General features: G+C 33.5%; 4 protein-coding genes across 9 annotated transcripts; 1 reads left to right on the top strand and 3 right to left on the bottom strand.

Moving 5' to 3' along the window:
* Window positions 1–342: 342 nt before the first annotated feature.
* On the bottom strand, window positions 343–1,414 carry LOC125418654 (uncharacterized). The gene is made up of 2 exons (XM_016038607.4): window positions 1,103–1,414; window positions 343–932 (listed from the first exon to the last, which is right to left on the bottom strand). The coding sequence occupies exons 1-2, from the start codon at window positions 1,360–1,362 to the stop codon at window positions 686–688; spliced, it is 507 nt and encodes a 168-aa protein (XP_015894093.1). The 5' UTR covers window positions 1,363–1,414; the 3' UTR covers window positions 343–685.
* A 306-nt stretch (window positions 1,415–1,720) lies between these two features.
* LOC107428142 (MAP3K epsilon protein kinase 1-like) lies at window positions 1,721–14,756 on the bottom strand. 2 transcript variants are annotated; one of them, XM_060813358.1, is made up of 24 exons: window positions 14,451–14,756; window positions 13,497–13,631; window positions 13,030–13,050; window positions 12,829–12,902; window positions 12,653–12,743; window positions 12,493–12,576; window positions 11,897–11,998; window positions 11,069–11,200; window positions 10,745–10,816; window positions 10,313–10,416; window positions 9,340–9,448; window positions 8,829–9,197; window positions 7,155–7,481; window positions 7,025–7,069; window positions 6,588–6,767; window positions 6,385–6,468; window positions 5,787–5,878; window positions 5,617–5,700; window positions 4,608–5,467; window positions 3,864–4,252; window positions 3,641–3,775; window positions 2,704–3,110; window positions 2,401–2,515; window positions 1,721–2,302 (listed from the first exon to the last, which is right to left on the bottom strand). In XM_060813358.1, exons 1-24 carry the CDS (start codon window positions 14,505–14,507, stop codon window positions 2,126–2,128), a joined length of 4,245 nt encoding a protein of 1,414 aa, XP_060669341.1. In that variant the 5' UTR covers window positions 14,508–14,756; the 3' UTR covers window positions 1,721–2,125. The 2 variants fall into 2 exon arrangements, with proteins under 2 accessions (XP_060669341.1, XP_024934132.2); XM_025078364.3 differs by having other exon boundaries at window positions 7,155–7,490; window positions 14,451–14,755.
* Window positions 14,757–16,254: 1,498 nt separating this feature from the next.
* Window positions 16,255–21,504, bottom strand: LOC125418112 (uncharacterized membrane protein At1g16860). 4 transcript variants are annotated; one of them, XM_025078367.3, is made up of 6 exons: window positions 21,221–21,504; window positions 20,469–20,523; window positions 18,705–19,645; window positions 18,023–18,178; window positions 17,118–17,329; window positions 16,255–16,826 (listed from the first exon to the last, which is right to left on the bottom strand). In XM_025078367.3, the coding sequence occupies exons 3-6, from the start codon at window positions 19,575–19,577 to the stop codon at window positions 16,634–16,636; spliced, it is 1,434 nt and encodes a 477-aa protein (XP_024934135.1). In that variant the 5' UTR covers window positions 19,578–19,645; window positions 20,469–20,523; window positions 21,221–21,504; the 3' UTR covers window positions 16,255–16,633. The 4 variants fall into 4 exon arrangements, with proteins under 4 accessions (XP_024934135.1, XP_015894101.1, XP_060669447.1 ...); XM_016038615.4 differs by lacking the exon at window positions 20,469–20,523; XM_060813464.1 differs by lacking the exon at window positions 20,469–20,523 and having other exon boundaries at window positions 18,705–19,642.
* Window positions 21,505–22,384: 880 nt separating this feature from the next.
* Window positions 22,385–25,701, top strand: LOC125418111 (uncharacterized). 2 transcript variants are annotated; one of them, XM_060813700.1, is made up of 9 exons: window positions 22,386–22,769; window positions 23,123–23,351; window positions 23,664–23,726; window positions 23,952–24,040; window positions 24,086–24,130; window positions 24,488–24,525; window positions 24,616–24,661; window positions 24,963–25,127; window positions 25,295–25,701. In XM_060813700.1, the coding sequence occupies exons 1-9, from the start codon at window positions 22,604–22,606 to the stop codon at window positions 25,468–25,470; spliced, it is 1,017 nt and encodes a 338-aa protein (XP_060669683.1). In that variant the 5' UTR covers window positions 22,386–22,603; the 3' UTR covers window positions 25,471–25,701. The 2 variants fall into 2 exon arrangements, with proteins under 2 accessions (XP_048319124.2, XP_060669683.1); XM_048463167.2 differs by having other exon boundaries at window positions 22,385–22,769; window positions 23,952–24,130.
* The last annotated feature ends 770 nt before the right edge of the window (window positions 25,702–26,471 follow it).

Here is a 26,471-nt window from a genome sequence, read left to right as displayed (position 1 = left end):
TATTTTAATTATATATATATATATATATATATATAAGATATATATATATATATATATAAATATTAATAGGTTTTCATTTTGTATTTAAAAGTAATTTGATAAATTTACTACTCCAAAATAAATTTTGGCTTTATTTATTTATCGAAGAAAAAAAAAAAAAAGCCTCTTTATAGAAAGTGTCTCAAAAACCAATACGAAGAAAAATAATTAATTTAATTCTTTTAATTAAGGATCAAGTACTAACATTATTAATTTAAGGACTCTAATTGATATTAACATCTAAACTTGAGGACAAAGAAAGTAAAATTATACTAAAAATAATTAAATAAATAAAAACAAATATGGAAATAAGATTCTTAATAGCATTGCAGATAATTTCATCTTTTTTTTTTTTTGGTTATAAAATTAATTAAAAAAAAAAAAGGTAACGTGATGGACTGGACTGATTTAAACAGAAGACACTTTTTGTTTTTTTTGTTTTTTTTTTTTTAACAAATTTCATATGAGCAGCAATTGCAAATTATTACAAAGCAAAACAAAAACAGTTTCAACTAGTTACAGATACAACTCAAACTTACATAACTTCTTCCAAAAAAGAAAAAAAAAGAAAAAGAAAAAGAAAAAAGAAGTGAAAAAGAAACTCAAAAACTTAGAAAATGAATCTAATAATAATTAATATTATGAATCACAGTTCAGATTGAGCTTGTTCTGATTTTTTCCCAGCTGACATGCTCTTCTTCATCTTCTCCTTGGTCTTGTGCACAGTTTCACCAGCTATTCTTGCTGCAGATTTGGCTGCATCTTCCACAGTTTCTTTGCTCGTCTCCAAGCTTTTTGAAACTGCCTCTTTCACCTTCTCTCCAGGTCCACTCCCATAAATGCTGGCAGCTTCACCAGCTCCTGTTCCATCAGCTTGATCACTCCGCCTGAAACTGTCACACAAAACCCACAAAAACTACTTTCAATTGGGAAGTTCACAAATATTCCCAAGAAACAAACAGAATACAGTTAAAAGACAATTTCAACCTCAAATAGAAAAGAAAACTGAAATGGGTATTTGAAACGAAACAATAATAATAATAATAATAATAATTAAACTTACTCAAGATTAGGAGGAAAGAAGTAGGCATAAGCTTGGTTTACATGGTTTTTAAGCTTCCCCCAGTAGCTTGTAGATATAGGTGAACTTGTTGAGATGGAAAACAAACTTCTCACCATACCTGAGAAAGATTGTTTAGTATCTGATTCTGCTTTTTCATGGTTATTCAGGCTTTGTTGCCCTTCATCTCCAATAGTAGAGGAAAAGTTGATGAAGAGCAAACAGAGAATCACAATGGCTGTAGAAGTTTTAAGGTTATCCATTTCTCTTTTTTCTTCCAAATCTGCGTGTAAATTTTGAAGAAACGTATGTAAATGTTAAAGAAATAGTGAGCCATGATTTTAGTTTGTTGTGTATTAATTCGGTGATGCCGCGTGGTTCTGGACACGTTTCTGGTTTGTGCCCCAAAACTGAGTAGCTCTTATAAAGACGTGTCAATATATGGTTGTCGCAGTTGTACAACTTAGACTTATCAGGCATCCAAAGCCCGATTTTATATTAATATAGTTACAATCCAAATCCAAAATCACCCGACAAAATTTTTAGTGTTTATTTATTTCTTCTGTTTTCTGTTTGTTTTTGAAGATACGAACTAAATTCTTGTAATGAGAGAACAGAAAAGACTCAAAATTGAAAATAGTTCCATAAATAACCATGGCATTAATTGTCTGACAAAAGTTAATTACAAACCACTCTGGCCAGCTGGAACATTGCATTTGGCCAACAAAGAAAGAAAGAAACAAAACACGCACTAAAAACACCCACTAAAAAATAATTCAGTCGAGCAAAACGATAGCCACACTGACAAATTCATGTTCCATCAGTGTAGGAAGGAAAAAAGAAAGGGATTGAAAAATAAAAATAAAAAATAAAAAATAAAAAAAAAAGAAAGAGAAAGAAAAAGGGCAAACAGAAATGGATGTGCCTAGAAATTCTATAACTAAAACCAACATAAATACATTCTTTATATGAACAATCAAATATACAATTAAGAAGAGGAAAAAGAAAAAAATTAGAACCTAAACTTTACAAAACGGTGTTAATATGAAGTGCTTTCAACAACGAAGTAGCCATTTGCTTCACCAACACTTGGCCACCGGACCGTTGTCCATCTCTGCGTTCTTCTATTAAATCCTGAAGCTTCTGAGGCAAATCGTTCTCAACAATTAGCTGCTTTGGCCGTGGATGGTGCTCATAAACAGCCTGCCATGACAAAACTGAAGTAAGCCAACAAAAAACAACAATAGAAGGCGTATGAGAGAGAGAGAGAGAGAGAGAGAGAGAGAACAAATTATTTCCACCTTTATCAGCTTAAGAAGATTCAGACGAGCTATAGCATCTTGATGATCCAGCCTTGCTATAAGCAATGGTGTCAAACCATTCACAGCTAATGTTGTGTTAATTCGAGACGATTTCCTGTATACCCCAGATACACAATGCAAGATAAGAATTGTTAGATAAAGCTAGAGTTCCATCAAAGAGATCACAAGGTCAAAGAGCTAACACTATCAGATGACCATCTATAATGCAATGCTTATATGGCTTAACAAGCATAACTGGCATGCCAAAAAGTGCATATATATTATGCATACAGAATCACTTACGTAATAATTTTCAAGAATGGCTCCAATATGTGTACGAAATGCTGTTCCGGACAGCACTGGAAGAACTTCACTAGTTTTTGAACTGCATCCTTCTTTAGCAATGCTTGTTCCACTTTGCGATTGTCATTGTCGTGAGCTAAGCAAACAGCAATTGAATCCAATGCAATCACTGACCAGACCTGGTCCTCAAGAAGGCTCAAGTACACATCCAGTCCACCGTGAGCCCTTAGTTGCTCCCTCGAGTTTCGTGATGCATGAGCCATGTCACATAGTAGAGGTAATGCATATTGTTTCAAGGGTGAATCAGATTCAATAAACCGCATCAAGTGTGGAATAATTCCATTTTCAGCAGCCTGCTCCTGTCTCCTCTTATTTATTTTGCACAGATTGAATAGTGCATTTAAGACCTTCACAGAATAAAAAGGAAACAATATTATTAAAACTGGATCCTGACCAAAGAAATAAATAAACTAAACAAAATGCTGGCTAGATCAACGTTAGAATCAGAATCTTTTGGAAACCAAATCTTATGCTTATAGAGATTAAATTGCTAAACAATATAACTAGTTTCGTCAAGCAGCTTAGAAATAAGGAACTTGCAACAGCATATTAATCACAAACATGCATGGAGGTAGAGATATTTGTGTACTAAAATATGTAGCACAGTACCATTTGGATGTCACCTATTTCCAGAAGATGATGGACAAATATGGAAACTCAGGATAGATTAACCACTGTTTCATACTATAAGGATAGTGTATAAAATAGTAAAGGAATTTGAAAAACAAAAAAAGAAAGGTAACATGAAAGAAAAGGTCCATAAGAGAGAGAGTGAAATAGATCACATAATCAGTTTCCAACGTGGACCACACAAACAAAAATCAGCTTATAGCTTTGCCATTCACTATGTTGTTGAACAAAGGTCAAGAAAGTCCACCTCAGTATGTATTTGAGATACAAGAGATCCTTCTTTGAGTTCAAGATTTGGGATCAAATATTTTATTGCATCTGCACGCTGAAGATTCTCTAAGCAGTTTGGATCAGTTGACAAATGGTTGATACACTTCAATATCTACAAAATGACAGCAGTATTATCACAAGGATTTATTATCACAGATATTACTATAACCAAACAGGGGGGAAAAATTTTTCTAAGGTACCTTCAAAAGAATTGGGGGCTCTACTTTATTGAACATCTGGAAAAGACGGTTGAGCAAGCTTTGGGAGCACATATGGGCTTTTACAGTTGTATCTGCTTGAGCAAACTCAAGAAGAAGATCAGCAACCTTTTCTAGGTAATCCCTGGCAACATCAGCATTCAATGTCGAAACCATGTGGGAAAGTAATCCAGATGATGTTGCACTCCCTGGTCTAGCATTTAGAACACCTGAACCAGACAGTACACCAGATGCTGTCTGGGATGCAATCCCAGATGTGGATGCAGTGCCCTCATTAGATGGCGGTGGTCCTATCTTCTTACTCACTGTTTTATGAGATATTCTAGCAGCAGCATCAACATTCCCACTTTCTCTTCCACGTTGAGAGACATCTGTAAGATCATAAGCTATCATCTACTTCCAAAAAACACATATGATATCCAAAGTAAACCAAGTGGTCGAAGAACAGATGTTACAGTAAGGAAGACGAAAAGAGGATTATAGGTGTTTAGGATAATTTGGATTATCATTCCAATTGCGATCCTAAGAGTGGGAAACTCAACTGGCCAGAAAAAATGTGTAGTGTGCACCAATGGAAATGACAAAAAAGTTGCTGTTTAAATTGTTTACCTCTTTCCTAAATACATCTACAATTTACGATATTAGCTACACCAGTTATGACATAATTGGCATTTTAAGAATCTAAAATTTAAAATTCAGAGCTAAAAGATAACAATTAACAATTACCAGCAAATTCTGCCATTAGGAAATCGAGTTCCCCATTCGTCTTTTTCTCATTTGAGGCATGTAGAAGGGGCAAAATAGTTTCATGTCTCTCAAGACCAGAGAAATGGCGTACATACTCAAGCTGACCAGAGAAATGTCGAGAAGGTGGTTCCTTGTCCAACAAGCTAAGAAGAGGCCGTACATGCTCTTGCTGCGTAAGAAGTGTTGTAGGAAAACCATTTGATGCACCTTCCATCAATTTTGGAGGTCGATCAGTGGATGTCCTGTTACCAGCAATAGTGGCCCGCTGCTGTCTATGGTCAATATCTGTCCGTGAAGTGGTAGCTGAAGGTTCCTTGGTTGCAAGGTTAGCTACTTTTTCTAAAGATGTTGGATCTGGCAATTTTGAAGTAACCGGAGCCTCTGGTGCTGCATTGCTAGATTGAGGTCTTTCAGTATCCAAGTGATGATGTAGCAAATCTGATTGTTTGACATCTACTCTTTGCGAATTTGATATTGAAGTATGCAAAGGTTCTGATGTTACAGTTGAAAGATGATTATCAACTATTCCATGTCTGACCTTGGTGAGATCAAGCTGATCAGCTGCTGAAAGTGATGCCTCATTTTGAACAAAAATAGGATGGTTAGGATCCAGTGAACCAGATCGTGGACGTTGGGTTGATCCCTCAAGGGGAAATCCACCGCCAACAGATCCAGATATGGTAGCTAATCGAGTTGCTTCATTCAAGCTATGAAGTGTGTTGATAAGCCTCCGCAGTATTCCATTCTGTGCAGCTATGCGACAAAAATCATTTCTGGGGGTTGAACGCTGAAGCTTAAAGACTTGCCACATGCCATCGATAGCTAAATGAACCATTTCCCTGGCAAACAATAATTTAGACGACTACTTCGATGTATAATTTTCATTTAATTTCTTGGAGAACAATTATTCAATTTCTGCAACTTTTAATTCACCAAAATGATCTCAGTTGAACTGACACATATATTCCAACAAACAAACATTACAAACCTGTACTTTGCATAATCAGCCTCCAGAAAGCCAACCAAAACAGGTATTCCACGACATGCTATGAACATTTGCAACGTCAAGGGGCTGCTCAGAACAAGCTTCCAGTCAACCATCTACATAATTTCTGAATAAAAGGTGCCAAAAAAATGATAATTATGAGAACACTCTACCTTGACTGACAAAGTTGCTGCAAAAAATAAGCTGCCTCCATACGAATTTCCCGGGGACGATCAGGTACCGCAAAGCTCATTACTACAGGGATCTGTCATGTAGATTAGCTCAAATATAGCCATATTTAAGTCAAGGACAATATTCTAATCCAAACACCTTTCAGTACCATAAATGACTACTATAGGAAAATAGGAGAAAAGTAGGCTTTAAACAACTGTACATAATACCATGTTCAGCAATTGTGAGCCAATAAAATTTTAAAATATTTAGAATAAATTATTTGTATAACATATAAAAGAACAAAATATGGAAGGAACAAAACCAGAGGTTTAGTACAAATATTTAAAAAAGAAAAAAGAAACAAAAGCATATGCTCAGCTTCTTTTCAGAAGAAGAAGTTCAGCTTCCTGAACCTAGCTACTGAAATACCCAAATCAGTTCATTCTTCAGGAAAATTTAAGTGAGAAAGACTATTAATAAGAATGTAGAATGGAACTGCCACGCATCTAAGTGAGCAACTTTGTTAAGGCCCACAAAAGCAGCAACTATCCCTGATAGTGAAAAAAAAACCAATACCAATATGCATGTTGCACTCACCAGACCAACAAGACAAGCATTTTCCTGGAAATCAGTATTATCTTTGATTAGCTGATTTATAATTTGAAGCACAGAACAAATGACCTGAAAAAATGGAAGATAAACACCTTCACCAATTAGCTGTTTTAAAGCTTACTACTAGGTCAACAGTTTATGATGAGAAATTCTAATAAACCTAACAATTAATTCTAATAATCACATACACGAGTTTTTGGGACTTCAAGCAATTCCATTAGGGGGAGCAAACCATGCTGGGTAATAAAAACAAGTTTCTGCTCAGGGCGTTGATGGAATATAGCAATAAGTTTCTGACAAGCAGATGCAATAACATCTTCTGATCCATCTGGTCTCAAACACCCAACTAATCTGCTAAACTCAACAGCCTTCCAATCAATAACATAAAGAAGTCATCATTAGTCCATGCTAAAAGATAACATCACCCACAAAACAAACACATAATATACACACACAATATGAAAGAATTAACTTCAATTGACTACAAAAGAAAAACTAAAAAGGCAAATATTGTTAACAAAATCTGCAACTAAACTGTCTATTATTAAGAAACTTTTGTTTTTTTTTTTTTTTTATCTAAAAAAATCCTTAAAAGCCAGTTCATACTTAAAAAAAGAGGAAGTACCTGTAGGGGGAACAGGTTTTCTCCAGGCAACTTCTCATCAAAGACCTGTTAAACAAAAATGGAAAAGAAATGGTAATCAATGATGACAAACTAAAACAGCAATCATATAGTACCAATACTTTGAACATACCAAACCATCAATATCAATCACATCATCTTTCAGAACACCCATCATAAGGCGTAACAGGTTACCGCCACCACCATTTGCAGGCCCATTCTCATTTTCCATTTGTTTTTGAGCAATTGTAGCCCTCAACTTGGTAGCAAGGTCATTTTTCCCAGGATCTGTTAGAGATGCATTGCCTTTGTTGGGATGTGATGTGGATGCAGATGTTGAGGCCACCATTCCTCGATCTTCTGGAAGTTTATCTAACGGATTAAATAGATCATCCAAGGAAGCATCTCCTGGAGTGTCACTAAATCTACTCAGCTCATTTCCACCCATGGTTGCGGACATCTTTGTGGCCTTCAAAAAAAATTAGATCACAATTTTTATTTTGATACTATTACTGTTTTTAACAACCTTAAAATCCAACTGAGCACGATGACAGTTTGGTATAAAAGCACTTGACAATTTACACTTGCTTCACCCCTTTTAACAGTTAAACAAGCTGATAGGACCTAGCACATATCTGCCCCTTTAAAGAAAGATGGGTCCTTGATATATTAAACGGTTGATAGGCTAGGCATAAAACTTAAGTATTATATATGATTTACAGGTCAAAATCAAAATTTGATGTCACAGAATTCATAACACAAGCTATACAAGCAAGGAAGTGACTGAAAACGGGTGTGTTGCACAGTAAATAAATACTTGAACAGATATTGTGACTTTCATAGAAATCATCATTGTGATACAAAAATTATAGGCATGACATACATATATAAATATTTTATTTTGCAGTTAGAGGTGGAGATGGAAGGTGAAGAAGGTCCCCAGCTCTTTTCGGGGACCAGAAATAAAGTCCAGGGTGAAACCACCACCAAACTTTATCATGGAACCCATGAAAAAAAGGATTCAAGTCACTTGTCTTCAAATTTCAGTAGATGATAGTATAATGTAAAAAGTTTAAAAGGAAAGGAAAAAAACCAAAAAAAAAAAAAAAAGAAATACTAAAGTGTGACGCAGTCCAAAAAAGAAAATAATATAAAGAGGGTAAAAACAAACATTCAAGTCATTTATCTCTAATTTTCTATAAATAATGGCATAATGTAGAATAAAATAATGTGACACGGTCATTCTCAAAGAAAATAATATGAAAAAGGTGCACTTGTAATGGCAAAATGTGAAGCCGTTGCAGGTGCTTCTCCAAAAACTAAAAGGGAAAAAAAAATAAAAAAAAAATAAAAAATAGGTCTAGAACCCAAAGCTTTAATATAACTTAAACTTGTTTTGCCAATAATTGTCAAGCATAACCAACCCAAAAAAAAAAAAAAAAAAAAAAAAAAAAAAGAGAGAGAGAGAGAGAAAAAAAACAAACAGCAAAAAAACTTGTTTCTATAAATAATGGCATAATGTAGAATAAAATAATGTGACACGGTCATTCTCAAAGAAAATAATATGAAAAAGGTGCACTTGTAATGGCAAAATGTGAAGCCGTTGCAGGTGCTTCTCCAAAAACTAAAAGGGAAAAAAAAATAAAAAAAAAATAAAAAATAGGTCTAGAACCCAAAGCTTTAATATAACTTAAACTTGTTTTGCCAATAATTGTCAAGCATAACCAACCCAAAAAAAAAAAAAAAAAAAAAAAAAAAAAAAGAGAGAGAGAGAGAGAAGAAAAACAAACAGCAAATAAAGCAATACCTTTTGAGAACTATGATCTTGATTTCTCTTTCCAAAACCAAACGATTTACTCCCAACAAATAAAGAACTTTCTTTCCCTCCATTTTCCAACATTGGCTCATGAGATTTCACCTCACCATTAGACAGAACTTCCCGGTTGTTTGCATCAGCTTGACCAGAGGTAACCCTTTGACCATCAGAAGAAATTATGCCAGAACTATTTTGCAGAGATGACTTTTCATGGATAGCTAAGGTGGGAACCTGATCCAACCGAAGATCATCTTCTACATTATCTGCCCTTTCTTCAACAAGATTTGACTCTGAATCTTGATCCTGATCAGACTTGTTCATATCAATGGCTTCAGTTGATAATAACTCTTTCCTAGTCTCCTAGAATCCAAAACTTCAAGTTAATAATCCCATACAATAAAATCCAAACGCAACAAGGAAATATAAACGAAGAGAAGTTTGCTTCCTACGATGAACAATATCAAATACTTTGGTCCGTAAGGAAAAAAGTATACGTTCTTACAGTATTTATAACAGAAGTAGCTAATTCTGCTTTCTCTGCAGAATGGCTTCCACCAGAACTTTGATGATCTCCATTGGAGATTTCCCCATCCATTGGGTCTTGTATAATCCTGTGGAATAACTGGGTTGTTTATAGGAAACGACCAAACAACAGCAATTCCATAATAAACTCAACAGCATAGCAACATGAGGGCGAGATATCTAATGGCTAACAAACCAAATAAGCCTATAAAGCCCGTCTAAAGGATAAAGGAAATAAAATCCTGGAAATAAAAGCACACAGTATACTCACCAAAGTAAATAATATTGATAGTAGTTGCAAAAATGATAAATCCCCTCAAAAGAGCTATCCTCTATCTCACTCAGTATTAATTCCTCAACCATATACAAGCATACCTTTATACAACTCTTTGAAATACAGAACTCAGCTTTTTTTGCATCAGTAAACAAAAAAAAAATAATGAGCTTATTAAAGTCAAAATTTGATGACTTAAAAGCAATGTATACTGTAAAGCCCAGCCATGACATCAGGCCATATAGAGCATGGAGTCTTGCAGTGTCTCTATACAGCAGTATCTATCTGACTGGAGCATTTCATAAAAAGGTGATACTTAAAACACTTGTGGAAAATACGAAATAGCATAATATCAGAAGAACCTATTGATAGTTATAGCAGTAAAACCCCACCAAGAACCCTAAAAATTTGCTATCCCCAACATGCATATCTGCATCAGACATGTGATAAATCAGCAAAATTTCAAATGAAAATGGATAACAGATTATTGGACTACTGATTTATAATATGATTGACTGTTAACAACACTTCAAATACAATTACTTTTAGTAATTTTATTTTACAGGTGCTTTAATTCATTTTAATTAGCAGTCTCAAATTGTCTGATGGATTATAGATCTAAGGAAATGGATAAAAATGCAAAAATTCATTCCACAAAAATGATCCTCATGATGCCCACCTTATTGATCCACTATTTCGAATGGAAGACTGCAAAGCCCGCCTACAGTTTTGTATCCAAGGGTGAGAAAGCAGTGTTTTTGCATCAGGCCTTTGCCTAGCATCCTGGAACATGCAGCTAAATGTCATGAAGAATATAATAAATTTATGAGTGACACCTAAATGCAGTTTCAGCACATTCCGTAGGACAAACTCAAGTTCGACAATATAAATTAATTAAGATAACACCACAACAAACACTGACCATCAATTAAAACTTGTGCCTATCAAACTAGATGATTTGACATTATTCATATTTCTTAGTTTATACTTTATTGTACTTTTATTAAGAATAGTGGCTTAGATTATGTTTGCAATTGTATTTCCAATTATTAAGTGATGAGGCATGAACCACAGCATGGGTAGTTACAAACAAGATGGAGCTATGTCTTACCTTCTTAAAGCACTGCCGCAGAAAATCAGTAATGTCAGGAGATAGGCTATCAGGTATTGGAGGATGGTCATCCTGAAAGAGACATTGGAGAAGAAGAAAAAAAGGTGATAAATAACTGTCACTATTACGATAAAAATGCAGGAAAACCAAAACCTTATATCAGCCAAAATAGAGTTCAGTTTTGAATCACTTTAACCAAATTGAACATTGCAATAAAGAATAAACTTGGCCGAAAACAAGCGCTCAGTAGTATCCACAACAAGCATTTGTATAAAACATAATATTTTGATGACAGCAACTATAAAAAAGTAGAGTTTGGCAGACCTGAACTATACGAAACAAAGCTGGCATGGGCTGTAGATCATAGTAAGGAGGCACGCAAGTAAGAAGTTCAATCACAGTGCAACCAACACTCCATATGTCAGAAGCGGCACAAACCCCCGACATTTCAATTACCTGAAACATTGATCATTTTAATGAAATGAGACACCTCATTACACTTCTCAAATGCATAAAAATGTATCGACACGACTTCTTCATGGTAGTTGAACAATCTAGATTCGAATTTATTGCAGAAAACAAAACAAATGATTGGCCAAGTCCACACCAAGAACATGATACTTGCATATGTTTAGGAAAAAGACATAATGTTAAAGATCACATCCTAATGTGACAAAATAATGCAATAAAAGATGGAATAAATATTGTGACCCAAAAAAAAAAAAAAAAAATCATAAATGCAAATGACTCTAATACCAAAATACCCAACTCCATCAATCAAATTATACAAAAACTATATATCATATACATATATGTAGGTATATACATATATATAGACTTTGATTAACAAGATAAGACTATCACTGGGACACTAAATTTTACAAAAAATAAATCGAATGACTAGAAAAATTCTAATACTGAACTTAAATACTGACAAAATCAGTGGCAATGACAGTGAAGAGCAGGTGAGGCAGGTTCCGTACTTGTAAATTTAGGAACAGAATTGTAATAGCACAAACCATAATGATCCGACCAAGAAATTACTAAAAACAGCAACTAAAGATATTTAAGCCTATTTCTGATTAAGAATTTCATGAGTAATCATCCAACAGAACAAAATACTGCTAAATAGCTAAAATTTTCAATAAATACCTCTGGGGCCATCCAATATGGAGTTCCAACAACTGAATGTGTATTGACATCAGCCTCGGTCAATTTCGTAGCAACACCAAAATCAGCAAGTTTCACAAGACCCTGTAAGTACATATTTGTCAAACAGGTAAATGAGAATTATTCAGTACCACATCAAATAAACACCCAGCAATCCATCAACTATCTGACCACTCCAGTCACTGTCAAGACTAATGTCCCAACTAACACTCTTATTGTAACTCATGCTTGGAAAAACCTGAACAGTTCCAATATTTGCTTTGTCTAGAGAAAAGGAGAATGAACCCAACTCAAAGCAGCACATTGATAAAAACAATATGCAATAGGTTATTCAATAAAATAAAGCTATTATGAATCTTAAATACCATTCACACCTCAAATCATAATAACTAAAATATGCCTATGATGAGGGAAATGTAAAAGTTCATTATATCGTAGAGGGAGACAAGGTAGCGGTAACCAACTGAGAGAAATTATCATTCACAAGCACACACTTTCTGCATTGTGAAAGAAAATGTCGAAAATTCATGTCTCCAACAAAACATCCTAAAAGAAATAGGGGAAAGAAAAGTAAGTACCTCTTTAGTTGTCAATATGTTTGCACCCTTAATGTCCCGATGAATTACACCCTGTTCATGCAGATAAACCAAGCCTTCCAAAACCTGTTTCACGATTATTATATAAAACCATCAAACTTAACCATGAGAAGCAGCAACAACTGCAAGGACATTAACCAACCTGCGCAATGTAGACAGCAACCAATGATTCTGGAAAAGGTCCAAACTTATTTGGCTTGATAATATTTGCAAGTGAACCATTTTCCACATACCTACATAAAGAAATTCAGCAAATAACCGAGTTTTTAACGCATAAAGTTCCATAAATGAAATAGTAAAGAAATTTTGACCACTTACTCAAGAACTATGTGAAGGTGAGTCTTTGTCTTTAAGGATCCAAGATATTTGACAATGTTTTTGTGGTTCAAATTCTGCAAAAATAATAATAATAAAAATACAGTTCTGAACCATCTAACTAATAATCTCATAATTCACCTTCCTTCCAAGGAGAAATATAACCTTAGCATTAGAACAATAGAGATAACTAAAACTATGTACCTTAAGTAAATCAATCTCTTGCTGGTAATGTCAAAGCATCGGACATATCAAAAGGAAAAGAGCAATAGTGAGCCAAATTAATCAAGTATCAACTGAAAACAACTCTTATGAAAAATTGCATACTTAAGCAGCAGACACAAAAAATATTTATAAACAACAAGACCTGAATCAAGTTAGTATGTTGAAAACTGTAGATTTACAATCATATATATCCATATTGTCCAGTTAAAATCATTTCCCTCAATACCCAGATGTTAATAACTCCTAAAATCCCTTCACCTTTCCAGAGAATACAAGCATGAGGTAAAGTCAGCCTCAATATACTTGACTCCTCGTATTTAATACTAGGAACTGATTAATTTTCATAAATTACTGAAAGAGAAACTGCTAAAATGCATTTTATTCCTCCAGTCAGCAATAAATATGGAGAAAACGTTTCAAAAACAAAGAGAGAGATTAAATCCAACCATGATGATATTGAGATCCTCCTGTGCAATATTCTCCAAAGAAACTTGTTTAATTGCAACAAAGTCTCCATTCTCCAAATCCAAACCCTTGTAAACTCTACCATATGCTCCTTTGCCAATCTCATCTCCGAGCATCTACACCCAAAATAGCATAATTCAGAATCCACAAAATTTTCCAAAGACAAAAAAAGAAGGGAACATAATCCCAACCTCTATTATTTGCTTAAAATAAAATAATAATAATAATAATAATAATAATAATAATAATAATACTTATTCTAACTTGTACAATGCAACGATAATTATAATAATAATAATAATTAAAAAATTTATAAAAAAAAATTTAAAAAAAAAAAAAAAAAAAAAACGTATTCTGCCAATGTAATTCAAAGCACCCAATTGGGGCTTAATATGACTCAAAAACCCAATATACCACACGCCTAAGAATTAAAATCCAGTGAAGGGACTACAATTCTGCTATGCTGTCTGCTCCAAAACATAACGATAAGAATACAGAAAACAAAACAAAAAATAGGCGAAATATAGGACCATCACGACCAAACACATCTGATTCTCGCTTCACCCACAACTTGTCAGCAAGTTTTAGATTTCAAATCTATTTCTTTTTGTTTCCTAGGCACTTAACAAACCCAAATAACCAAAAATAATGGGTCAGAAAAATAAAACCCAAACCCACATGTATCACTCGCTGTACATATGAGTAAAAATTCAAAAACACTAAGAAAACAAATGAATTGCTAATGACCCAATTAGCCAAAAAGGGTATCAATTACTACCCACATTATATCCAACCAAAAAAAAAAAAAAAAAAAAAAGCCAAAAAAGTTATACATTTCAAGCAAAAAAAAACCAAAAACCCAAAAGGCAAATAAAGAGATCACGAACCAGAAAAACCCTAGAATGCAAGACAGAAAAAAGCATTTCATTTCTTACATATTTGTTGTCGAGCGTCTTCTTGTGGAAGTGCGTCGACGTCATTTGCCGAGCCATCTCTGCCGCGAAATTGGGCTTAGCTTTTGAAGAAATCCTAAAAGAAATGTTCCATTACCAAGAATCCAAGAGACAAAAGTATAAACACAAGGAAGTTGGAGCTTCGATCGGAGAAATTGGCCGGATATTCCAGGTACCACTACGAGCAGGCCAAAAGCTCCGACGCAAATATATTGGGCCCCAAAAATTGAAAAAAAAGAAAGAAGAAAAAGAAAAAAAAAAAAAGAAAAAAAAAAAAAGGAGAATGTCGTCGGAGTAGTGGCAATGAGTGAAAATTGTATTTTATAAAATAAAATAAAACAATTCTTACAATTAAATAAATATAACCGTCTAAATAATATGATGCACATTTTTATTTTTTTAAATAATTTAATCTCGTATAGAAATTTAATAAATCAAAATCAGCATCATCTCATATTGAATATTAATTTAAAATATATTTAAGTACAAAAAGTTAAAAGCTATTAAAAAAAAAAATCAGGGCTATTTATGTAAAAATCTCTGTGATTGTAGAAGAAAAAAATATATATATAAATGTGTACAAGTATTCAATGTTGATGTTGTATTGGACAATTAATTTATATTATTTTTTTTTTTGGAATTTTTTTTTTATGTATAGTCCAATTAATAATTGACATAGTTATTATATATACATTAAAAAACATATATATATAATATATTTTCAATTAATTGGGTATTATTAGTGTATGACAGGACATTTCATTAAAACTTGAGACGAAGTTAAGCTGTCACATAATGGATAATTATCTGTTGATTAAGATAATTAGATTATAATATAATTTGAATATTAAAAATATTAATTTTCGTAAAGAATTTTGAGCCTAATGCGTTACAGCAATGCTTAGACTAGTAAGACAGTGGACAGCATCTACACCTTGGATTTTTCTTGTGGCTTTTTTTCGTAGTAATGACTTTTCTTGTGGCTTGTTAGCAAAAATAAATAAATTAAATAATAGCTATGTCCTATAAATATGCTGAAAATAAATTAACAAAATATATGACATATATAAATATGCTAAAATCACTTAAAAATAAATAATTAGATGCACAGTGCACAACTTCATAATATAAATTAATTCGAAAAACACTTCGTAATAACTAACCCACCTTCAATTCAATGTTTATCAGAAAAAGCATCCCATCTAATATTTTATAAATCTTAATTACAGTTAAGATATGATATAATGAATTATGATAAAGGAGTATTTGTTCCTTAGAAAAAAAAAATTAATAAAGAATTATGATATCATAAAAGAAAAAAACAAGCCAACCATTTTTAATTTAAATTTTTTTGATTAAAGAAGTGAATCCATCTTTTCTCATCCCATTGTTCTTTTAATAGACTAAAGAATAAAACTTTGTTGTCTTTTTTCTTCACTTTAAATACCTAATGCTATATTTTTTTGAATTCAAAAGCTAATTTCAAATTACTCACATGACAGATTTTCAGTCCCCATTTTGTGGAGATTCCTTTTGTTTCTTTCGTTTTGTTTTGTTTTTTACTTTTTTTTTTCTTTTTTTTTTTGGCTGTGAATAGAATAGCATTACATTGTTTTAACTTGTAATGGAATAAGGTAGATGGAAGATTTTTTTTTTTTTTTTTTTTTGGGTCAATTGGTAAATGGAAGATTTGTTTAAACAAAAAAAAAATATGAGAATGATCATATTTACAGAGAAAGAAAGGGGTAAAAAGGGAAAGTACAGTCAAGAGTCCATAGGCCATATATATCAAACTCATGAATTATATAACACCTTCCATTTTATAAGGTACTTTTGCAGTCTGCGCAAACATGTAAAATTTGCCACTACATCAAGCCACACCCATTAACAAAAGCTTTCCAAACCTAGGAAAAATAATAGAAACATATTCCTAAAAATTATACACCAAGCTAAAACGCAAGAAAAGAATAAGAAAATAGGAAAAGAAAAAAATTAATAAAAAAAAAAAGAGAGGAAAACCATATGATCACCTTAAACCATCACCACACCCCTTGCTGCTTACAACTACAAAAGCCATCACCAGTACCTCCATTGATTTCAATTTTGGATACAAAATATTTCTCAGAAGATGCCTGAGCAAGTTTTGAGCCCAGCATATACTTCAACTAAACAGGTATAACATCATTTTTCGATGCATCTTCACATCTCAAAACAATACCCTCGAGGCTAGCAGGAAAGATGCATTGCGCCCATTGGCATCCGGTGGCCAACGGTTCAGGTGGAGGGACAATCATAAGCACATTGTCGTTTCGCTGGACAACTCCCATCACACTAACTGTGCTACCTTCTTTGATGTACCTACAAAATATGAGTTGCAGTGTAACTGACAAGGGATCACATGAAAAATACCTAGTGTTTTCCAACAAGGACGCATTATATGGATATTTATGATCAAAATCAGATGCCATTACAAATATTTATTAAAGTCAATGGTTTGAACCACATCTAAAAACAAGTGAAAACATCCAAGACATTTCGCACACAGAGTTCCATCCCAAAGCAATCACTATTCTGACAGATTATGTATGCTCCTAAATTGATGTGCATGTGTCTGTAATAAACTGAAGTCCAAGGCGGATAGTATATTACCCTTCTTTTAGTCGCATTTTACGATCATCACTTGAAAGATTCCTCTCGCCCAACCACCTGACGAACTCTGGAGACAAATCTTTGTTCTCTGGATTAACATCAATAACAACAGAGTCATCAACATAAGGAGTCACCCTTGCTCCATAACCAGTCTTAACCAACGCCCTCAAGCCAGATTGGAAATCAGAGATGTAGAAGTCTACCACATGCCTCTACAAGCAATATAGAGAGAGAGAGATTTCAGTTCAACATTTGAAATCTTAAACTACAAGGTGACATTTCCTCGACATTGGATCATCTGCTATCCACACATCAATCAAAACTCAAGACATTTAGCAGATTTGCAAGTCATCCAACATTTTTTCTTTCAATCACTAACAAAAATAAGGGGTTATCCATGTCATATGCTCTACTTAAAACAAAAAGTTGCATTGGTCATACAGTCAAGGGAACATTACCTCTACAAACTAACAGTATAGGAAGGATATGCTAGATGATGGGGGTGCGGAAGTGTGTGTATATCTATATATATATATATATATAGATATATTTTCCCTATGCTTATGTGAGCATCGGAATTGCATTTAATATACATTTCATTATATAATATCCATATTTATTCATTACCAAATATTAATATCATAGTCCCATATTCCCATGTTTTCTTGGAAAAACCATAATCCCATGTATACAAAACCATACTCCAACCAAAAAAAGTTCTTTTTTGCACTTCCAAACCGTTTCCACATCCGAAAAGTATCAAACACATCTTGAAGTTCAAAACATTTATTTTCGAATTAGTATATGAAATCTGTCACAATAAGTATGCAAGAAATATTCAGATATGACTACCTAGTAGAAATACCTAAATTGGATAATTGCAGATGTAACATTCATTCACTCACCTCTGATGATCTAAGTCCCCATGTAAAACGGCGATGTGTAGAGTTTGCTGGCTTTGAATCCCATCCTCGATATTCATATAAACTTGTTGATGTATACACACATCTAGGAACTTTTTGGAAGGATGACTCAAGGGGCACATTACCACACGTTACCACCTTCAAAGATTAGAAAAAAATCACAAAATCAAATCTTTGAGATATGTCATTTACAAGCATGTAACACTTTAAACACAGGTATTGTGATGGTAATTTCTATAATTAAGAACCTATAACACTGCAGCTAACCAGATTTCAATTGCATAAGCAACCCACTGTTGCCAAATAAGATAAGAAGTTTCTCTCTTCATTTGGATGGAGTTTTTTCAGCATTGGTTTCAACGACTTTGGATAGTTCTTGCATTTATGTCCCAACCATTGTTGACTTGGTATTCATTTTCTTTATTGTGAATGGTGTAGTAATAGAATGCAAGTTTACCTTTCATTGCCTTTTATTTTATTTTATTTTATTTATTTATTTATTTTAGGAGATGGGGTGGGAAGATGAGGGACCACAAGCATTTTTTACCCCAACCAAAAAATTGAAAGTAGAACCTGTATAATATATATATCAATTAGCAGAAAATGAAATAACCGCAGAAACAAATACAAAAAAATGTTTTTCAGCATCTATCAAGTAACATACCCCAGAGACCTTCACGAGTTGTCCATTTTTAGCAGTTCTAAGCTCAGAATCAGGATAGCGAGAAATGAAATTTATGATAGCTCTTCTTCCCCAACAAGTATTCCAAGTGAATAATGCAACAACTGTGCCGAAAAGAATTACCACGACAATGAGGAGAATGGCATTGTGAACTGCTCCAAGAATAAAACCACCAGCTATGAACCCCATTACAAATATCAGTATCACAGACCACAGTATTGGCTTTGGGAAATTTCTTCTGAAGGAATACTCGTCGCCTTGGCTCAGATTGGTCACAGCCTGATTGTGAACTACAGAAGCACCTTGTGCTTTCATTGATCCCATAGATTCTAAAGGACCTGATACCTTTCTAGGGGCCCCAGATGAATTTAGTGGCCCTGAAGAAATGGGTCCAGATGTTATAAGACCGGTTGCAGGTAGAACTGGTATAGGGCCAGAGTTCTGTCGTGTCACTCCACCTGATTGAGGACCAGATGACTTCTTCACAGGTTCTCCGTGTTTATTAAGAGGCCCAGAATTTGTCTTTTTTACAGAAGCTGAAGAAGGAACAGGACCTGATGTTGTATAGGCTGCCCTAGCTGCAGCATTTGGCATGATGGGACCTGAATGTGAAGCAGCACCTCCAAAAGATCCAGCCCTTGAAGGAGGACCGGTTATTGGTCCAGATTTCCTAGACTTAGAACCATCCATAGGGATATCAAACATTTTCCCCAACTCTCCTGACTTTTTTATATCACCACCAGTATAAGGCATGGCTACTGAGCTCATTGTTGGAGTCCTTTCTTTTGGCTGCTCAGGCCGGCCTGATACATATAGGCCATTGCTGAGTTGATGAGATGGGAACCGGGAACCCATCGAGCTTCTTTAAGGGACCCAAGCAGAAACCACAGATCAAATATGCAGAAACAAACCCAAAAGTCCTACTGAGAGAGAGAGAGAGAGAGAGAGGATTCATTATGCATGGTTTATAACTAACTAAGCTAGTAAGAATACTTTGAAACTCTTAATCAGCGGCACCTTAACAAGTCATATATACATTATCTAAAACTAAGCAAAACTCAGAGAAAGCACAGAAACATACGGTCCATAAGGTCAAACTACATATTTTGACCCCAAACAACCAAAAAAAAAAAAAAAACAAAAAAGCAACAACGTCACTTCTGAAACAAGAAATTTAGAATTGAAACTGCTCTACTTATTCTCTTTTCATTTCTCCTTCATATGAATGGCACAGATCAAAGTAAAACACACAAGAATATTGGGGATTGCTAGAGAATATTTTACCCAATTACTTCATTGCAGGAAGATTCCAAATATCAAACAACCATAAATTTCTAGCTTAAGAGTTTTACTTGTTTCCTTGCTACTACATTTTCTGAGTAAGAAAATCACGAGAACAATTCAAAGAGAAACAATATTATCATGTCCACTTTTTACTTGAGTTTGCAAAACCAGATCGACTATGTAACTAATCTAAATTACAAATCTAAGTTTGCTACATGTTTTTAACTTTAATCAGTCTCCTCCATGTTTTCTCCAACTGTCCTATTAACACATAGCATCTATGTACATATCCAATGTAAGTATAAATCTCCCCCTATCACATAAAACCTAAGGAACCTCAAATTTTCAAAACAAATGCAGTCCATAGAAGAAGATTTCATAGCCTAAGAGGAAATTAAATAAGATTAACATGAGAATAGGAAGGTCCAAGATTTATATCAGAAGTTTCCACGATACACATACACAGAAGAATATTCGATATTCTTTCGATATTCCATTCCTACTCTTTGAGCAACCACTGAAACCAGCAAGAAAGAGTATCAACAATACAACAAAATTTAACTATATATTTTTTTTCTATTTTTAGTAAGGTTCCAATTCAGACTTCTACTATTTTTGAGAACAAATTTAGACTAGGAAGATCTAAATCAAAAAGAAGCACTCCCTTTGGATCTCAGGAAAAATGAGGCAAGGAAAGCGAAGTCGAAAATCGCCTCAAAACTGCATTTTTTCATAAGCATTTCCACAGATCCAAACAGAAATAATAGTTCAGTTCAGTGAAAAATTTCATCCAGGAGGACCAAACCCAATTATTAAAAGTAAAATGCTTCTTTTAGTCCCTCTATTTTCTCATCAACCAACCAGGCTAAAAATTTTCAAAAAAAATATACACATAAAAATCCGCATTCAGAAGACTATGAAAAAAGGATGTCAGAATCCTCCATATATAGAAAGGTAAAACAGAGAACATATAATTTCCAAGCCAGCACCAAACAAAAAGTACCAGAATAAAAATGCAATTTTTAGAACCCAAATCAGATAAACAAAGCATACCCAGATCACCCTTTTGAACAAAAAGCAAAGAAAATGGAGAAGATCCACAAAAAAATACGAGATTTTTCCAAAATGGGTTCGAGAGTTGAATAATGGGCATCGCGCAAAAAATGGGGGAGAGGGGCAAAAAGGGAACAAAAAGAAACAGATTTTTAGTATACCTGAAAGAGATGAAGAAGAAGAAGAAGAGGAAGAAGTAGAAGAAGAAAGCTACAGTCTGGTTTCCAAACTCTCAAAGGATCAAAGAGAGTGGTTGGAAGTGGTAGTAGTAGTGATTTTGCTGGTGGCACTGAGATCCCATCTCCATGGCAGTCGCCATCTCTCTGTCTCTCTAAATATTTTCTCTCTCACTCCCTAAAAAAAGTCTCTCTCTCTCTCTCTCTCTCTCTCTTTCTCTCTCTTCCAAGAGCCGCAACAACTGGTAGGTTGTCTCATCCGGCAAAATCCACCAAACTAAGGAAAATGACTTTATAAAAAAAAGAAATTAATCTTAATCTTATATTATTTGGTAAAAAAAACTTTATTTTTATATGTTCAATGTTAGTGCAAAATTAACTTCGCTTGCTGCTTATTTTCTCAATCGTTTGGTGGGTTACATGTATTTTATTTTTTATTTATTTTTTTGAAAGGAACACGTATGGGAGTTTGAATATGTTTTTTGGTCTCAATTTTTACGAAAAATCTTCAAAGTAATGATGAAATGTTAGCGTGAAGGGTCAATTAAATATCTATGCAAATAAAAGGGCTATTAGTAAATTCAAGGGCACTTTTTTACAATTTTTTTATTCTTTAGATTTTTAAAAAAATTATAGTTCGTTAATGTGTAGTTGTTCTTATGAATCTTATTTATTAAAGCTTATTGTTAGATTATATATTTCTTTATTATTTTATAAAACCATTCTTTGTTCCAGTTATATAGGTATTACATGAAATCTAAGATAATCACATTAATCTTTATATATTTATTTTTCTAAAATTAAATTACTCAAAAAAACTAGAAATAACCTTTTTTTTTTGTCTTTCTATTTTTGCTTTGCACATCCTCATCTGCTTCAACCAGTAACAGATTCTTTGACTTTTTTTTTTTTTTTTATATCTTTACCCTTCAGTAAATCCCAAGTCCCCAATTTCCTTGTGGGTTTCTTTTTTCCATATCAGTGAAAACCTTTTGGTCAGATTTTTACATTTTTCTAAACTTCTCAGGGGTGTCAATTACCAAAAAAGAAAAACTTCTCGAGGGCGTTTTCGTACTCTTACACACAAAATGTTTTAGATATTCTGATTCTTATGAGCTAGGCTTAAACATTTTGTTGGGCTTGGATCGTCACCACACCAAGCCGAAACCTTTTCCTATTGGGCCTGTTCTGTACGGAATCATCATCACCAATCAAACTAGCTTGGCAAAACGATGAATCATCATCCATGACGAAAACTTCAGATTAGTGTTTTCGGTTTTCAACCATGAATTTTTTCCCCATTTTCAGCCTTACGAGCCTCACTTCGACTCGGAATTTTTTTCAAGTTTTCAACTTCATCATCAGCAAATGAAGGCAGAGGCAGTGGCAGCAAAACCAGCAAGCGTCAACGCTTCCAATCCAATCCTCTCTTTCAATCGCTACCTATTTCCCTTTTCTCGCCGAATCAGCTTTTCTTACCAGTTTTCGTGCTCCAAAGCTGAACCCTTTTCATCTGCTTGGCTGCCGAGAAAAGGTTGGCACGAAATTTTGATGTCCCTGAGTTTGATACTGTTTGTTTATTTTTGGCTTTGCCAAGTTTGAAAGTATGCTGTTTCCTTACAACATGGTCTTTTTAAATGTATTTTCTGTTGTTTTCTCGCATTTTCTCGGCACCCAGATGGCTATATTTATTGGGTCTATTGATTTGAGACTGTAGATGTGTTTGAGCTGTTCTGAAGTATTTGCGTTTGTTGTTAGTTTCCCTTTGTATTTACTTTCTCGAACTTTGTTTGGAAAGATAGAATTTTTGTTTCAGGATCTTTTTTACTTTATTCTATCCAAAATAGCAGTCAACGATATAATTTTCTTCTTTATGTGGGCTTGCAGCTTCGAATTTGTTTGAAGGCAGAAGGTTATATTCTTCTCATCGTGCAATCCATGCTGTCAATGGAGGTGAGCGTGCGTATGTATCTCCTTGGGATGAGAAACCATACGAAATTCTTCCAAACGGGAAAAAAGCTTATTTGGATGAGCAAGACATTGTGACATTTCTTGATCCACCGAAGGAGTTAATTCCTTTGGACCCGGGTTCTTACAATCCAGCTGCATATCTTTGGTCAGTTTTCTGTCCTATTTGTTCCCTATTATACTGATTTGGAATGCTTTAGAGACACATCACTTAGAAATGGTGATTGTAAACTACTAACCATATATATATATATATATATATTTCTCTGTAATGTTGAATGCTATAGACTTTAATTTGTAGAGTGTGAATAGTGATTTCTTAATCATAGAGTATTTGTAAAGAGTTTAACATGGAGATGTTAATTCAGAATTTGAGAACTTATCTAGATTTTGTCTGTTGAATGATGATGATCTCTATTGAACAGTTTTAAGTTTTTGTTAATCAGTTTTTGGTTTTCAGGAAAAAAATTGAAGATATTCCAGAGGAAAGGCGTTTTCGACTGCCGAACTTGCTAAAACCAAGGTCATTTGCACTACATCTGTTAAGGCTTTGCTTACCTAAATAGAAATCTTCAATATCCATCTTAATCTCTCCTGTAAATTTTAAAGGCTCTTCCTGTTTCCTTTTCAATACATGATATTCCAACTTCCAATAAGCATGAGAAAAAGAGACTCCACAATATTGCTTTTAGAAATTTTATAAATTTGACCTTCAGATTATTGATATATCTGGAGAAATGTAATGCAGGCTTATAGCAAGAGCTTGGCAGGTAGCTGGCACACGATATGAGGATCCCAAGTTAGCAAAGAGAAGGGACTTAAACTTGCCTAATAAAGGTGGTGTAACATCAAAGAGAAGGGACTTAAACTTGCCTAATAAAGGTGGTGTAACATCACTCGAATATTATGATTGCCGAACAAGTGGAGGTGAGTAAATAACTTTTATGGTTGGAAAGAGGAGTAGGAATATTTCAGGTATATGCTTCGCATGTTTGTATTATTAAGAGCAAAGAAAATTGCACAAACTTATTACTCTGAATGGGTGCATTTTCTGCACATATGTGAGTTCAAAATGCATTCTTGTATGAGTACAGTGTTGTTTGAACTATTGGTTTAGTCTTTCTTTCTTTTATTTTTTTGGGCAGATATTTATTAGTTTTTTAGTTTAGTTTAGTCTTTCTTTCTTTTATTTCTTTGGGCACATATTTATTAGTTTTTTAGTTCACTTTCTTTTATATTTTTTTCAGAAAATTGATTATTGTCATAATGAATATTGTTGAACAGGACCAATGGCTATTGCTTGGATTAATTTCTTCAAGATGGTAAAATCTGTACTTCTATCGAAGTTTTGCATTATTCTTTGTATTTTAGTTGTATCGAAGGCCTCTAATAAAATATTTTGCATATCTCAGGCGATATTTTCTTGTAAAGATGGGAATACATACGGACGGTTCATTGGTAAGTATGTTTAAAGTCAGTAATTTATTCATTCAAGTTTTCCTTGCTTATTATAATCACAATGCAGTAAATGTATAGGTGATAAGACCAATGGCCTCTCGTTGTAGTTATAAAGTTGGCAAAAATTTATTGTAATCTTTATTGCTCATCTAATTCATGTTTCCTGAAATATTTTAACTTTCTCATGGCTTTTTAGCCTTGATATAGTTTCATGTAATTGTCGGTCCATAATTCTGAGATTGGAGGTTGATCTTTTGCAAGTCTTCAACTTTGATAAATGACCATTTCTTTCTAAATGCAGGTGGATCATTTCTGACTGGACTTGCCAGTTCTTTAAGTCCATTGTATTTTGTAGTAAGACAGCTTAAGGAAGTAATGTCAACCGAACAGCCTTGTGATTTTGCCTGTGAACTTGAGGATGGGCTCTTTGACATCCATGACTACCCAGAGGGCTTTCCAAAACCAGGTGAAGCATATATTACATTTTTTTTCCCGCATTGAATCTAATTGATATGGTCATGTCCTTGCTGCATTCAAGCAATGTGACTTTTTAAGTTTTTTTCCTGGAAAACGATGAACTAATACAAAATTAACATCATTTTTTTTTTTTTTTTTGTCCTTTTTGCTTTTCAGCAAGACATCCATATCCTTTCAATGATCAGGTGGTTGTATATATTCGTCATCTGGGACCAGGGGTATTAATAGGGCAAGCATGGCAGGAAGGAAAAGCATTGGATCAGGTTCCTCAAAAATTGTTTGGTGAGATTTTGATGGTGAAAAATTATGCTGGTTTTACAGAAGATCAGTAAAGGGTATTCTATATTCTAGAAAGAAGGTGAATGAAATTATTTTGCAATCAATTTAGTTGAGAAGTTACATTGTCAAGAGGGCATAGGAAGAAGAAAAGTGATTGTGAGGCAAACTGGTTGAATTCCTTGTTAAAGTGATTCCAATGGAAGAGTTTTGAAATCTATCTAATAGTAGATTTCTTGTACCAATTCTCGTTATTCAAAAATAGCTTAGCATAATACCCTTTCTAACCATGTTTTTGTTAGCTATTCAATATTTACGTGCATAAATTCTGTAATTGCTTCTAATCACTCAATTTGTGCAAGTTGAATTCCATTTTAATGTATTTGTGCAAATTTGTATCCATCAAAGATGGGAGTTTACCAATTACCTTTTTCTTCAACAAACTTCCTAGGCAAGTATATGTAAGAGACTCAGAAAATTCCTAGTCAAAAAAGGGGAAAACAGACAGAAATGTGTAAGAAACAATTTATTTATCTACTTATTCTTTTGGCAACAAAGTAAATAACTATGGCTTTAATTTTTTTTTTTTTTTAAATTCAAAGATTTATTGTTGCACGAGGTAGTTTTTTTTTTTTTTTTTGGCTTCAGCAATGTGTATTGCACATATCATTTATTTGAAAATCTAATATCTTATTTAAAAAGCTGAAAATTAGTTAAACTATTTCTGATAACTAATTATTGTTCATTACTATTAAATATCTCCGATGAAAATGTAGATTCTGAAAATAAGTAATATTAAAAGTTTTTTAAAAAAATTGCTGATAAATGTCAAAGGTCAAAGTTTATTTATTTTTTAAAAATCAATTTAAAAAAAATAATAAAATTGACTATATATTTATACTATATATATTTAAAAAATTAATTTTTATAACACATAGAGCAATTATTATTATTAATTATTAAAGATGCTTTTATTTATTACTTTCTTTAATCCATTTTTTTATTTTAAAATTTTCATATTTATTTTAAAATATATAGTTTATTTATTATCTGAAAA

Source organism: Ziziphus jujuba, chromosome 12 (genome assembly GCF_031755915.1).
Source record: "Ziziphus jujuba cultivar Dongzao chromosome 12, ASM3175591v1".
Taxonomy (NCBI): Eukaryota; Viridiplantae; Streptophyta; class Magnoliopsida; order Rosales; family Rhamnaceae; genus Ziziphus; species Ziziphus jujuba.
The sequence above is the reverse complement of the archived record's forward strand: the minus strand, read 5'-3'. Positions and strand labels throughout refer to the sequence as shown.

Bases quoted from the DNA above. Each gene is read 5' to 3' on its own strand.
- LOC125418654 (XM_016038607.4), bottom strand. From the start codon at position 1,362: ATGGATAACCTTAAAACTTCTACAGCCATTGTGATTCTCTGTTTGCTC. The intron at 933-1,102 runs GTAAGTTTAATT...TTTGTGTGACAG, and splicing joins TTCTTTCCTCCTAATCTTGA to TTTCAGGCGGAGTGATCAAG.
- LOC107428142 (XM_025078364.3), bottom strand. From the start codon at position 14,507: ATGGCTCGGCAAATGACGTCGACGCACTTCCACAAGAAGACGCTCGAC. The intron at 7,491-8,828 runs GTATTGCTTTAT...TTTTTTTTGAAG, and splicing joins AAGATCATAGTTCTCAAAAG to GCCACAAAGATGTCCGCAAC. The intron at 2,303-2,400 runs GTGGAAATAATT...TTGTCATGGCAG, and splicing joins ATCTTCTTAAGCTGATAAAG to GCTGTTTATGAGCACCATCC.
- LOC125418112 (XM_025078367.3), bottom strand. From the start codon at position 19,577: ATGGGTTCCCGGTTCCCATCTCATCAACTCAGCAATGGCCTATATGTA. The intron at 18,179-18,704 runs GTATGTTACTTG...TAATCTTTGAAG, and splicing joins AACTCGTGAAGGTCTCTGGG to GTGGTAACGTGTGGTAATGT. The intron at 16,827-17,117 runs GTAATATACTAT...CATATTTTGTAG, and splicing joins AAAATGCGACTAAAAGAAGG to GTACATCAAAGAAGGTAGCA.
- LOC125418111 (XM_048463167.2), top strand. From the start codon at position 22,604: ATGAAGGCAGAGGCAGTGGCAGCAAAACCAGCAAGCGTCAACGCTTCC. The intron at 22,770-23,122 runs GTTGGCACGAAA...GTGGGCTTGCAG, and splicing joins TGCTTGGCTGCCGAGAAAAG to CTTCGAATTTGTTTGAAGGC. The intron at 24,131-24,487 runs GTGAGTAAATAA...ATTGTTGAACAG, and splicing joins TGATTGCCGAACAAGTGGAG to GACCAATGGCTATTGCTTGG.